Source organism: Arachis hypogaea, chromosome 3 (assembly GCF_003086295.3).
Source record: "Arachis hypogaea cultivar Tifrunner chromosome 3, arahy.Tifrunner.gnm2.J5K5, whole genome shotgun sequence".
Taxonomy (NCBI): domain Eukaryota; kingdom Viridiplantae; phylum Streptophyta; class Magnoliopsida; order Fabales; family Fabaceae; genus Arachis; species Arachis hypogaea.
This window is the reverse complement of record NC_092038.1, coordinates 17477309-17490973: the sequence shown is the minus strand read 5'-3', so window position 1 is coordinate 17490973 and position 13665 is coordinate 17477309. Positions and strand designations below refer to the sequence as shown.

At 30.1% G+C, this 13665-nt stretch overlaps 1 protein-coding gene across 3 annotated transcripts; it reads left to right on the top strand.

Moving 5' to 3' along the window:
• The first annotated feature begins 4244 nt into the window (after positions 1–4244).
• LOC112769714 (derlin-1) lies at positions 4245–13386 on the top strand. Of its 3 annotated transcripts, none has more exons than XM_072232472.1 (7): positions 4245–4309; positions 4911–5046; positions 5257–5330; positions 5937–6030; positions 11482–11610; positions 12397–12557; positions 12994–13386. In XM_072232472.1, the coding sequence occupies exons 2-7, from the start codon at positions 4963–4965 to the stop codon at positions 13229–13231; spliced, it is 780 nt and encodes a 259-aa protein (XP_072088573.1). In that variant the 5' UTR covers positions 4245–4309; positions 4911–4962; the 3' UTR covers positions 13232–13386. The 3 variants fall into 3 exon arrangements, with proteins under 3 accessions (XP_072088573.1, XP_072088574.1, XP_025669982.1); XM_025814197.2 differs by lacking the exon at positions 4245–4309 and adding an exon at positions 4337–4498; XM_072232473.1 differs by lacking the exons at positions 4245–4309; positions 11482–11610 and adding an exon at positions 4334–4498.
• Positions 13387–13665: the final 279 nt, after the last annotated feature.

The window sequence follows — 13665 nt, the reverse complement described above, 5'->3', positions numbered from 1 at the left end:
CTTTTACGGATTTCGAGTGTTAGGTTTTAAAGCAGTTGAGTTGTGCTCCTCGCAACTTCACCCCAATAGTTGGGCTTTTTTGTGAAGTTTTAAGGTGTTGATGGAGTTTCTGGAGAAAAATCCGTTGTTAGAGTTATTCTTCTTCATGTGTCAGGCCAAGATTGTTTAGAAGGGTGGTTGGGTGAACTTGAATAGTTCTCGAGGGTTTTGCCATTTTTAAGCTGTATAAGTCCTCTTTCAAGGACTTTAAAGAGATGTATTTGAAAGTCAGGTCTGCTAAGAGTGATTTTCCATTTTATTTTGATGAAACTCTTGGGGAGAAGTTTCCATTGTGGTGCTGCTTTGAACCCCAAAATATTCTAAGTTTTGAGACGATCAGTCCGAGAAATGAATGCATCATTGAGTATTTAGTAGACTTTATTACCCGAAAAGAGTTAATCTCGATTTTTGATTTACTTCAATGGGATGACAATAGGCAGACCGTTGTAGAGTATTTGGGTAAGGTGTTGAAATATAGCTTTGTAGGTATTGATTTAGTATGTTAGTAACTGTTTGATTCGTATTTGTTTCAGGTGGGAAGTATCCTGGAGTATCTATTGCTACTTTAAGAGCTCGGGTAAAAAGTAAAAATCTGGAAAAGGAAGGGTCGACCTCGAAACCAGATAAGGGTACTGGTGTGGGTGAGGTTAATCAACCTCACCCAAAAAGGAAGAAGGTCATACTGAAGAAAAGGAAATTAGATGTTGTGGACTTATCTGAGGACTCTGATGAAGATGGGGAGGGGTGGAGGTTCCTATTGCGGAAATTCATGAATTTATGGATAATTAGAAAAAACTGCATGACCATAGTGATGGGTCATCTATTTGGGGTAAAGACTTTCCTCATATGGTCGTCGCTGATGAGGTTTGTCAATCGTCGGCTGATGTGTCATTGGCGAATGAGGTTGGAGATATTGCCATTAGGCAATATATGCAGGTATGATTTTGTGTTTTGTTTTCTTGTTCTATTGGTTTGTTATTTGATTGTGTTGTTGTCTTTGTAAGGTTGTTGGGTTGTGATGACAAGTCATCTTATGCTAGCTTTTCAAGCATTTTTCACTTGTTTCATTAGGTTTTATGCACTTTCTTGCATTGTAAGTAAGTGGTTTGGAGTGGAATTGCATGGTTTTGTTGAATCAATCAACCATCCTTTATTTGATACTAAATCATGAGGTTTAAGCTAAAACTAATTGGGTTTTGAATGATTTACAAACCTTGTGAATTTGGTGATACTTTGATTGGTTGTTTTGATTAATTGAAGATGAAGAAGAGAAAGAAATAAGGAAAGCATGGCCTAAGGAAGAAGAAAAGAGTGGCCTATGGAAGAAGGAAAGCGTGGCACATTGGTGCGCGAAATTGTGATCATCAATGGCGCCATCAACATGGTACGCTCAATTGCAATCTCAACTCTTTATCACAACTTCGCACAACTAACCAGCAAGTACACTGGGTCGTCCAAGTAATAAACCTTACGCGAGTAAGGGTCGATCCCACGGAAATTGTTGGTATGAAGCAAGCTATGGTCATCTTGTAAATCTCAGTCAGGCGGATTCAAATGGTTATCGAGGATTAATGATTAAAAGATAAATAAAACATAAAATAAAGATAGAGATACTTATGTAATTCATTGGTGAGAATTTCAGATAAGCGTATGGAGATGCTTTGTCCCTTCCGTAAGCCTTGAAGTAGAATTTGGTATCGAAAGAGATGTATGTAAGGACACCAAGTAAGAGTTCAATTGGATCAGCAATTCGAGAAGTCACTCAAAAAAAGGAAATCGAAGATTTTCAAAATCAAGGGTTATCCAACAACTGTCACACGATCAGACAAAAGAGCGAGAACGATTACCTACGTTTTTGCATACGTGGGGGTGTCACTTCAAGATTGATCAGTTAAGGAAATGGCTATAAATACTAGAAGGATCAAAGGAACAAAGGTTGGAACTTGGTTTCAGAAATTACTCACGCACACTCACATCCCAGCAACTTTCTGAATTTGCTGCGAGTCAAATTTCTGTAGGATTCCTTCCACTTGTTTTTACTTTTCATATATAATTTTTGCAAAACATTACTTTTCATGTTCAATTTATCTTTCAAACAACTTTAATTTTCTTGTTAAATTTACATTTCAGCACTTTCAATTTCCATGTCAAAAGTCATTTGATTCAGTCGAAGGCATTCTATCGCTTTGTTTAAATTCAATGCAAGCCATTTCGATTTTAGTCAATTTTACTTTTAAAAATCTTTATTTAACACCTTTTTCAGTCTTTCCTTTAAATTTCGTCTAATTCGAAGATCTTTGATGCACTCTTAGAAAAATTGGTACTCGCAAAAGAGGAGTTGCTTTTACTCCCAGACCATTAGAATCGAACCACCATCGATTTGCTAAAAATCGACAAAACACCAGGTCTAACGAAATCCTATGTGCGCGCTTTTTCTTCTTCTTCGTCCACGCTTTTTCTTCTTCTTTTTCCTGTGATTTTTCTTTTATTCTTACCTACACTTTTACTACTTCTTCTTTTTCTTTTTCTCCTCGTTCTTTTTTTCTCATTTTTCATTTTTTTATTGTCGTCGTCACCACCACAACTACTACCTCATCCTCTTCCTCATTCTTCTCCTTCTTCCTTTTTCATTTGATTTCTTCTTTTTTTATTTTTTCTCCTCCTCCTTCAATATCATCACCACCATTTTTACATTTTCATAATTCTTGCTTCACCCTCTTAATAAGAATCTGTGTCATGGTTAAGAAATTTCAATGTCAAAATTAAGAACTTCTTGTGTCATGTTTAAAAAGTTTCAGTGCTATGTTCTTTTTCTTTCATATTTTCGTAATTCTTATTTCACCCTTTTAATAAGAACCTGTGTCATCGTTAAAAAATTTCAGTATCAAAATTAAAAAACTTCTTGCCTCACGTTTAGAAAATTCCGGTGCTGTATTTTTGGTAAATTCTACATAATTCAAAAATCTCCCTCCTTCTCTTCTTCTCTTTTAGTTTAATACCACGCAATCAATTCAATGATTACAAAATATATCATTTAGTTAAAAATAACACATAAATTTTTTTATAAATGACCAAAATTTTTTTAAAAAAATCATAAGTCCAAAACATTAAATTATTCAACTAATAAAAAATATTTAAATATATTTTAGAACCAAAAAATAACTGATTATCTTTTTAAAATTATAGATAACTTTATCTTTTTACAACAATATGATAAAAGAATTAAATAATCTATCCAAAACATTTGATAAAACCACCTAACAAATTACTCATTTTGGATAGTTTTATTGAAGGAACACTACCAAATCTTTGATCTGTATCAAATTTGTTTATAAATTTTGTTATAATTGGATTAAATTCGTATAGTAGTTTTTGAGATTCCCAACCTTTATTATTTTAGTCTTTTAAATTTAAAATTGTCTGTACTAATTTTTGAAATCTAATTCTAGGCACCATGTATATTGGTGTCTGGACACTTTTCGGTGTTAAGTCAATGAACGAAATGTCGAAATAATTTTGGCTTGCCATGCTAGATCCGAGTTAAATGATGTTTATTCATTTTGGCGTTTAAACAAAACAAAAACGAGGTCGTTTTGGAGAATAAGGGGAGATAATCTGTTTGTACATAATTTAAACTCTTTTTCGTTTTCTTGTTTTGTCTTGTTTAAGTGCAAAAAACAAAACGACGTCGTTTAACCGTATATCTAGGATAATAAGTCAAAGATAATTTAACATTTTATTTGCTAGATCAATGTTAAAAAGGATCTAAAAGCTAATATAGTGTCCATAGCTAAATCTCGGGGACCAAAATAGTAAAAGTTGTGAATTTGAGGGACTAATTTAAGGATTTACTCTTATAATTGTCTGCGCTCGAATTTTTATAACAAAAAATAATAGTTTTCTTTAAAAATTCAGGAATAATTTATTTATATTATAAAAAACAATTTGAATAAAATTTATTACAGCTTCATTTGAGGTATTAATCTAAACAAAACAATATAATTGGCAGTTAAATTCTTGGGAGAATGACTTTATCATCACACCCAAAATTGATAATACCATTTTTCTTTATTTTTTGTGATTTTTTCAAATGATCCTTTATCTTTATTATTTTAATATTTACAAATTTTCTATTAAATATAATTTGGGAATAAGACAGGAAAATACTCTCCAAATTCATGCGCAATACGAAAGGAGTTAGAGTCTAATAATCTCCACTAGATAACGACAGTGTGGAGTGTGATCTGGTGCTAAAGCTAGACTTTGAATGGTCATTACTTCAAAGACTAATTCTTCATCATTTATTGGCTCATACTAGTATTCCACTACTCTTTGGAATTTCCAAAGTTGTGAAATTTTATTTTATATTTTCCTTTCTTTCTTCATCTTATATGTAACTCTACATTCTCTAATTCCCATCATTCCATTCAATTCAATTCAATATGTCTACTCCAGCAGAGTATTCTCTCTTTCTCTATTTTCTCTCCCTCTAAACAGAGATTAGATTTTCATTTGTTGATGCATATTTGCATTTTAATTGTTGTGCTTTTATTGAAATTGTTACTATATATCATTTTATGCTCAAAATTCCATCATAATCATCTTAATTATGCTCAATTATTTTGCTTCACATCTCCTATAAGTGCATTATGTTTTGAGACCGAGCAAGATTTATTTCTTTTTAAGCTTTGTTCCAATGATTTTTCGATTTAAAATCTTCAAACAAATTTCGTAAAAACTCATCAGAGTCTCCTATGTTATTTTTCTAAAGTTATACCAAAACTTGTTTATTTTTCTAAATTCTAAAACTTTTGCTATGCTGCCATATACCATTTTAGAAAAATTAATTTAATTCTATGTTGCTATTGCAGTTACTACCGTTCTCTACCACCTGTCAGTAAGACCTATGGAGTGTTATGTTTGATGACCAGTGCTGCATATTATCTGCAATTATATGATGCAAAGAACATAGCACTCTTTTATGGACTTGTATTTAAACGCCTTCAGGTTTGTCATAAAAAATTAAATTGATTCATTCTTCTTCTATGTTTCGCCAACAACTACCTATTCTTAAAATTCTTGGGACCCGGATTTTCGTTCTAAGGCTAAAATTGAGATCAACTCTTTCTAGCAATAAAATTCTAGCAAAAGTTCTAATTGTCTCGTAATTTCATTTATTTAATTTACTCACTTATGTTTTGTTTGTCCCTGATGTAGATTTGGAGGCTTATCACAAATTTCTTCTTTCTTGGACCGTTTTCATTTCCATTTGCAATTCGACTTATAATGATGTAAGTAGCAATGTAATTTTTTTTTTATCACATCCCTTACTTTACACTCCATGAGCAATTTCAAAGAGTATTTTTAAAGTATTATTTTTTATATTTATAAAAAGTGAACTGATTTAAAATTAAAATGTGTATTACAATTATTAGATGAAATAAAATTGATCTCACGTTAGAGATATGATATTATTTCAATAGACGATTAATAAAATTTTGTCACTTGTATAATTATCTCGATAAATAATTAAAAATAATATAAATTGAATTTTTTTTTGGACTGAAATTCAAATTGAATTGAACCAAATATTAGAATGACAAATATTACATTTAGTTTCAAATTACTATTTGAGATATATAACTTCACAAATATAGATGTAGCATTTTATGAGACCCCAAATGAAATTAAAATAAAAGTTACTATTTGAGTTGTTCAGTTGTTCTAAATTCTGAGAATCCATACTTTAAAGTTAAAAGTGACCAAAATTGTCTCTTTATATCTCCGATTTAATTCTTGATGAAAGTATCTATATTAAGTTATTAACTTTATATAGTAATCTTCAACTTTCCAAAAAATTAGAACCATGATTGTTTGAGTATTTAATAATTGAACAGAGCAAAATATGGAGTTTCGTTGGAAAGAGGACCCTTTGATAAACGTACTGCAGACTATGTTTGGATGTTCATATTTGGTGCACTCTCGCTTTTGGTATGTAACGCAATTCTTGTTTATTTAAATCAATTTTTACATGTTTGCTCCTCTGGTCTGTTGAAAGAGGTAATGTAACTGAGCATAATTTGAACTAAGCCAAACAAGTAGAAACTGAATAAGATGTTAGTAATATAAGAATAGTGTAACATCCTATTATTCAAATTCTTATACTCGAATCAATAGTCAATGATAATAAGGTGGTATGACTCTCAAGGTGAATTATAATATATAATTATAAATAATTGAAAAGAAGTATAAATCGAGAAGTCTGAAAAGAGTAAAAATAAAATCGCAAAATTGCAACACTCACGTATCGATAATTAGAAGACAAAGTACGAATCGACAACGATACAAAGATAAAACTATAAAGAAGAGTAAGAACAAGACAAAGTATAGATATATAACATAAGTAAATAGCCACTAATTGTGACCTGCGAAGTTTAGGCCGGCTAGGGTACAGTATAAAAGTAATTGACAACAATATCTCCTAATCTCTCCCAAAAGATACATAAGGACCTCTATAGGCAAGTTTCAAAGGATTAAATACATAGCATAAGTTTTCAAAACAAAAGCGAAGAGGATCTAAGAAAAATGTAAATAAGAGAATTTCAAAGGTCTTCGCCATCTTTCAGATAAACCACAGCTCACTGATGAGCACCTGGATTTGCATCTGAAAAACAAGATATATATACGGAATGAGAATTCCGGACCCATAAGTTTCCAGTACGATAATAGTGCCAAATAAATACAATACACTATAATATAAATTTACTAAGCATCTTAAACTTCTTACCTCGTCATATCCATCCTAAGTTCTCACTAATCCATAACTTGGCAACTACCATAGGGGATTCTAATTCTAATCCAATATCCTTTATACTTTCACTACCTTCCAACTGAACAATCCAAGAACCGAACCATCCCTCAAGTATTTCAACTCATGCAAACACAAACAATACAGATAAGTAATGCACAAGTAAGGCAAGTAAGACAATTAAAAAATAATTATGAAACAAGCACAATTAGGCAAACCAAAGTTATTAGCAAACTCAAACAATTCAAACAGATGCATATGATGTATGTCTATCCTACTGGCCGTGAGCTCACGTGTCGGTTATTTTGGTAGAACCCGACATATCTGGTAGCTAACCTAGATATCATCTCTCTGACATACCTCCACACTCTTGGGATATAGTGCCTATCACACTCTCGGGATATAGTGCCCATCACACTCATGAGATATAGTGCCCATTACATTTTTTGAGACAAAGTGTTCCCACACTCTTAGGATATAGCGCCCTCCACGCTCTCGGGATATAGTACCCATCACACTCATGGGATATAATACCCGACACACTTTTCAGGGTAAGGTGCTTTCACACTCTTGGGATATAGCGCCCACCACGGTCTCCGGATATAGTGTCCGTCACACTCATGGGATATAATGCCCGACACACCTTACAACAGAGAGAAACTCAACATACTCATCATCATCAATCTCAATCAGATTTCTATTATCATATTCATTCATCAATCATTCACATTCATTCATTCAATATCATTATGGCCAAGAATTCATCAATTATATAGCACTTTCTCAATTAATCAATCATAGTCACAGTCACTGTCTACCAGACATATAGTGTCTATCACATTCACTATTTATCATTACCACCCTTATACCTTCTCTCGTACACTCACATTTTATCAATTCATATCTTAATTCAATCTCAAGTTCATCATTTATAATCATCCTCATCATTCACTTCTCATTCAATATTGCCAACAACTTATTACTTAGTTACTCGCTCTACTCACACTTTTCAATTTAAATCCCCACTCCAAAACCTCTCTTCTCCTATAAGTCACCATCACTTCCTAATTCAACCCTCTTCATTACCATTATCATTCAATTCTAGGGTCTTAGAGAGTGGAAATAGAGGTTTAGAAGTTTAAAATTAGGTTTTAAAATATAAAATTCACTTTGCTGAAAACAGGAGTCACACGTACACGTGGGTGAGTTTTTTTTCTTGCTCGCGTACGTGAGATACCAAACCCGAAAAGGTTGGTCGCGTCGCGTGCGAGGCTTGCGTACGCGAGTCATGCAGAATAGGTTAAAAGTTGTTAAGTCCATAAATTCAGTTTTATGCACCTAACTTTCGACGTCCATAATTTTCTATACAAAACTCTTATTTCCACAAAATGTATACCGTTTTAAAGCTTTCAAAATTATCTTTAATTTGAAATACATTTTGTTCAATTCCAAAATCCGAGGCTCAAGTTATGGATGGTCGAAATTCATTAAAAACCAAGTTTTACCCAAAAGTTCAAAAACTTTATCTTCCAACATTTCATTCTCATACCAAAGTTTTCCAACCTAAAATAACCCAATTTCCAACTAAAATCCTTCCATACTCTTATCACCCCTCTCTCTACATATCAGTATCAAATTCTATCAATTTCAATCCAACAAATTTACAATTAACCAACATTATTCATAAATCAACAATCAATTATTATCGTTATTCATAATCATTATCAAAACTTATCAATCATCAACCATCACTTACCGTCCTTACCTCTTTCCAACTTCCGACCCAAATTCACGGCCTCCGCCTCAATATTTCATCAAATCAATATACATAAACTCATAACCATATAATTCACTATCTAATACCAATTTCAATCAACACAACAACAATAAATCATCCAAAACATCAATTATCACATCATGTCTTCTCCACATAGCAACTCTATCTAAATACTAAATTCAAACTTAATCTGAGGGGAATCTAACCTAGAAATTTACATCACACCACATGGTACTTAAATGAAACTTAAATAGTACCTTAGCCGATTCCTCGTAAAACCCAAAGACACCTCAAGGTCAACGTTCCTTAAGAGACCACAGTCCTAAAGCCTCTCCTAACCGAATCTCAGCCACCAAGGTCCAACAATCAAGCTCCCAACATCATCAATGTACTCCAAATCAACAATATTCAATCTAATCCCACAACATATTACTATAATCAACATTCAAGCTTGTTAATTCACAAATCAACAAGAACTTGAGGTTCTTACCTTATTTATGCATCAAATTGAGCAAGACCCACTAATTTTCTCCAGTTAATTTGGCCCTAGAACATCAAAACAACTAAAAATCTCAACACTCACTCATCAAATTTTCAAATTTGGGAGGGAGATACTGAGAGTGAGATTGAGTTTTTCTTACCAAATTGATTAGCAGGATTTGTAGAGAATTCCGAGACAAATGTGTGGCTGTTGACGGCTCGTCAATCGAAGCCCCAAATTAAAAGTTATGGCAGAATAAAATTGGAGCCAAGGGTTTGCTCTTCTCCTTCTCCCCCTCACTATGTTTCAGTGTGTTTCCCCCTTTGTTTGGGAAAGAAGGGCTGATGCCCTTCATTTAAGTAGAGTTGGACTGGGCCACGGGCTCAATACGGACCGGTTCGTTCGATTTGGCTTGTTTGACCCGATTTTGGACTAAAATTTTTAAAATTAGTATCAAAATTTTTATTTTAATCAGTTCTATTTAAAATTTTTATATTAGAACGTAAGAATGCATTTATAATTATTAGATTGATTTAAATGATTGAGAATGAATATGCCTAATAAATAATATACAAGCAATGTATGTAATATAATTATTAAATTCATGAAAAAAATACATTTAATAACTATTATATTTATAGTTATTATCTTTAATTTTTATTAAAATATACCTAATAAATAAATTAAAATAATTATATTTTACATAATTATAAAAATATAACATGAGAAATTATATTATTAAAAATATTATGTTAAAAAATATTATACTCAATTATTATAAAAAAATTGTTTATTTTGTGTTATAAATGAATATAAATTATTTTTAATATTTTCAATAATAAATTAAGATATGTATGTTTTACTATACATACTCTTAAAAATAAATTTTTAATTTTTAAAATATATATTATTAAGTCACTAAATCAGTTATATATATATATATATATATATATATATATATATATATATATATATATATTATTTTAGTATATTTTAATATAATAAATAATTAAATATGTTTATCATAAAAAAAGAACTAATTTTGTTATCGCACTATAGTTAAACTCTTATACGCAGACCAGCAAATAAAATGCACTCTTTAATGATTGTAGGCTACTTCCATTTCTCTAAAAAGTAAATAATATTTTTTTTTAAAATGAAATCATAATTAAAAAATGCTTTTTTTATTAAAAAATAGGTATTTAATAATCTCATGTCATCAAAAGAATAAAACAAGAAATATAAAGTTATTACGGTATACTTCAAATTTTTTTGTCAAAGAACTCTTTTTATGGGTATTGAAATTATTTTAAAAATTATGAATTCATTTTTAAGAGTATGTATAGTGAAACATACATATTCTAATTTATTATTAAAAATAATTTATATCAATTTATAACACTAAATAAATAATTTGTTTAATAATAATTGAGTATAATATTTTTGAACATAATATTTTTGATAATATAATTTCTTATATGTTATATTTTTATAGTTATGTGAAATATAATTATTTAATTTATTTATTAGGAATATTTTAGTCAAAGATAATGACTATAAATACAATGGTATTATGTATTCTCTCTCATGAATTCAATGACTATATTAAATACATTGTATGTATATTATTTATTAAGCATATTCAATTTTAATCATTTAAATCAATCCAATAGCTATAAATACATTCTAGCATTGTCATATAAAAATCTCATTTTCGTACAATACATCCCCTAAAAATCTCATTTTCATACAATACATCCCCTACATATACATATACATATACATACAATATGTAAAATTAATTAATATAAATGAATTATTATATTGATTTTTAGCCAAAGTCTTCTCTACTATTGCGTTATTTTTCCAAGTTTCTTTTTAAACAATAGTTCTTCTTCTGTCTATTTTACTGCACATGCTTTCATAACTTCACCATTATTTCCAATTCAAACTCATATATAGTTCTAATTACATTCATAAATCCTTCACACGGCGGCCAAAACCTATATTCACAGTAGTGAAATCCATACCTTGCTACCTTAATGCTTTCATTGAACGTTAATTGGACTTAATTAATCCATTAATATTCATTATACTAATTTTTCCCTTTAATAATTCAGTTATACTCATTACACTTGTTTCTTTAGATTAACAGGCCAACGAATGATTATTGTTTAGTCGTGAACCAAAATGTACATGACTGCAGTTTTATGTTTTAGGAAATTATAATTCAATTAAGAAAAATTCAATTAAGAAAAATTCAATGATTTAGTGAACGAATTAAACATTTTTTTTTTATCTAGAACATTCTATTAGGCATGTAGAGAAAACATGTTATGGTTTATTTTGATTGATGCATGCATCCTCATGTATTAGGTGATCACTTTTGTGCCATTTTTCCGGGTTCGATTCTTGGGAGTATCTATAGTTTACATGATCACTTACGTTTGGAGCCGTGAGTTTCCAAATGCGAGAATCAATATTTATGGTGTTGTATCATTGAAGGTACATTAAATTTTTAATGATGTTAGCTTTTACTTAATGCTGCTGCTGCTTTATTATATCATCAGTATAGATTTTCTAGATTGTTAAAAAAAATTGAAGAAGTAAAGTATGATTTTTAACCCTTCATTACACTTTTTCTCTCATATTTTTTATTAATTTCACTTATAAAATTTATGATAAAAAATCGTACTTTACTTCTTTAATTATTAAAAATAATTGAAAGAATTCATTCTCATCAGTCATCACAAAAATACATTTATCAATTTGTTGCTTATAACATTTGTCAAATTGTTGGCTTATAACCAACAAAGTGAAATGATTTATTAGTACTAACGCAACAAGTTCTTTTTAATTAAGTCTCATTTTTTCAACTTTTTTTTTTTGTTCTCTCCCATATGTTTTGCTTTTCATTTCTTTTTCTTTTCTTTCTTTTTTCTTTTGCTTCTTCAATTCCTCCTCTTATTAAGGATCGCAATAAGATAGATAGGATTAAATCTTGACACTGCTTAACCTTGTCCTGCCTTATCCTATACTATACTTTTGTTTTTGTTTCGATTAATAAAATCTATTGGACAATATCAAACATCCGAGATCATCTTGATTCCTGAAGAATTTTAGATCGGACATTTTGATTTCCCAACAAATTTTTACTTGAAAGTGTGTTTTGATACATTAATATTTTAATATATTGAAAAATTGAATGAGAGAAATAATTTAAAAACGATGGAGTATAATTCATAATCTATAGTAACTATCGGACTTTTGTTAATCTTTATTGATGTGCAGGGTTTTTACCTTCCATGGGCACTACTAGCTCTAGACTTAATATTTGGAAGTCCTATAAAACCAAATATTTTAGGGATGCTTGCAGGACACCTATATTACTTCTTATCAGTACTTCATCCTCTTGCTGGTGGGAAAATCAAGTTCAAAACCCCTCTCTGGGTGTATCCATTATTTTTTTAAGTAAATTATTAGTTTAACTTTAAAAAAATTATGTTGCTGATCATTTAATTTAAAATAAATGTCTCTTTCAATCTTAGACAATTTATTTAAAAGATAAAATATTTTCTATAATTTAAAATTATTTTTCAATCATTCAAATAATAGTCTAAGTAATCCTTGTAAATACTGACCTGCTGATGTGTCTAGAGTCGCTTAAACCAATTATTTGGATGGTTGGCAATCGATGAAGAATTTTCAAATTATAGAAAAATATTTTGTGTTTTGGACAAATGGTCAAGGATGAGAAAGGTATTTATTCTTTAATTTAGTTTCAAAACATTTTCATATAAATCATTGTTGAAAACATATATATGCCCTCCCTAAAATACATAGCATTTGATCACGCTTCTTATAATCCTTAACTAAGTACCAAATCAGACACAAAATAGTGGCATATTGGGGAGAGGGTACCCAAGTGAATGCTCCAGTGCAATCTAATCCATCATCTGGAATTGTATTCAAAGGAAGAAGTCACCGACTTGGGGGGTCTCAAGCAACAAGTAACACTAAAGGGAATGATAATAACAATAATGCTTCCTCTTCTCAGCAACAAAATCATGATAAGGGAGATAATGGGATTGCCTTTCGTGGTAGAAGTTATCGCTTGAATGAATGAGTTTGGCTACATATCATTTGTTTATAACTTCTCGTTTATTTACAAAGGAATGTTATATACATAACAATTATGTATATCCTTTTTATATATGTATCTTTTACCTTTTAATGTTAAAAGTAAATAATAAATGGTACATAAAATAATGAAGGTTTCAAGTGGGTTGAAAAAGAAATTGAATTATAGATTCACTTTTTAAGTTAAAGAATAACTTGTGCAGAAAAATAGGTTTTAAGATATTATTTTTGTTTTTGTCTCGTCTTACAATAAGAGACAAAATGAAACTAAAAGTTGTAGATTTTAGAAAGGAAGAAGAGTAACATACACCACGAAATATTTTGGTTCAGTCACAAAATATAATGTAATAAATAGTAGAATTTTCACTATAATCAAAACAGATTACAATTATCAATTATAAAATAGTCACACTTTTATAA

What these genes read in the sequence shown, in the direction of transcription:
- LOC112769714 (XM_025814197.2), top strand. An exon ending in GCAATTCGACTTATAATGAT is followed by an intron (nt 5,331 to 5,936) that starts GTAAGTAGCAAT and finishes ATAATTGAACAG; the next exon opens with AGCAAAATATGGAGTTTCGT. An exon ending in ATGGTGTTGTATCATTGAAG is followed by an intron (nt 11,611 to 12,396) that starts GTACATTAAATT and finishes ATTGATGTGCAG; the next exon opens with GGTTTTTACCTTCCATGGGC.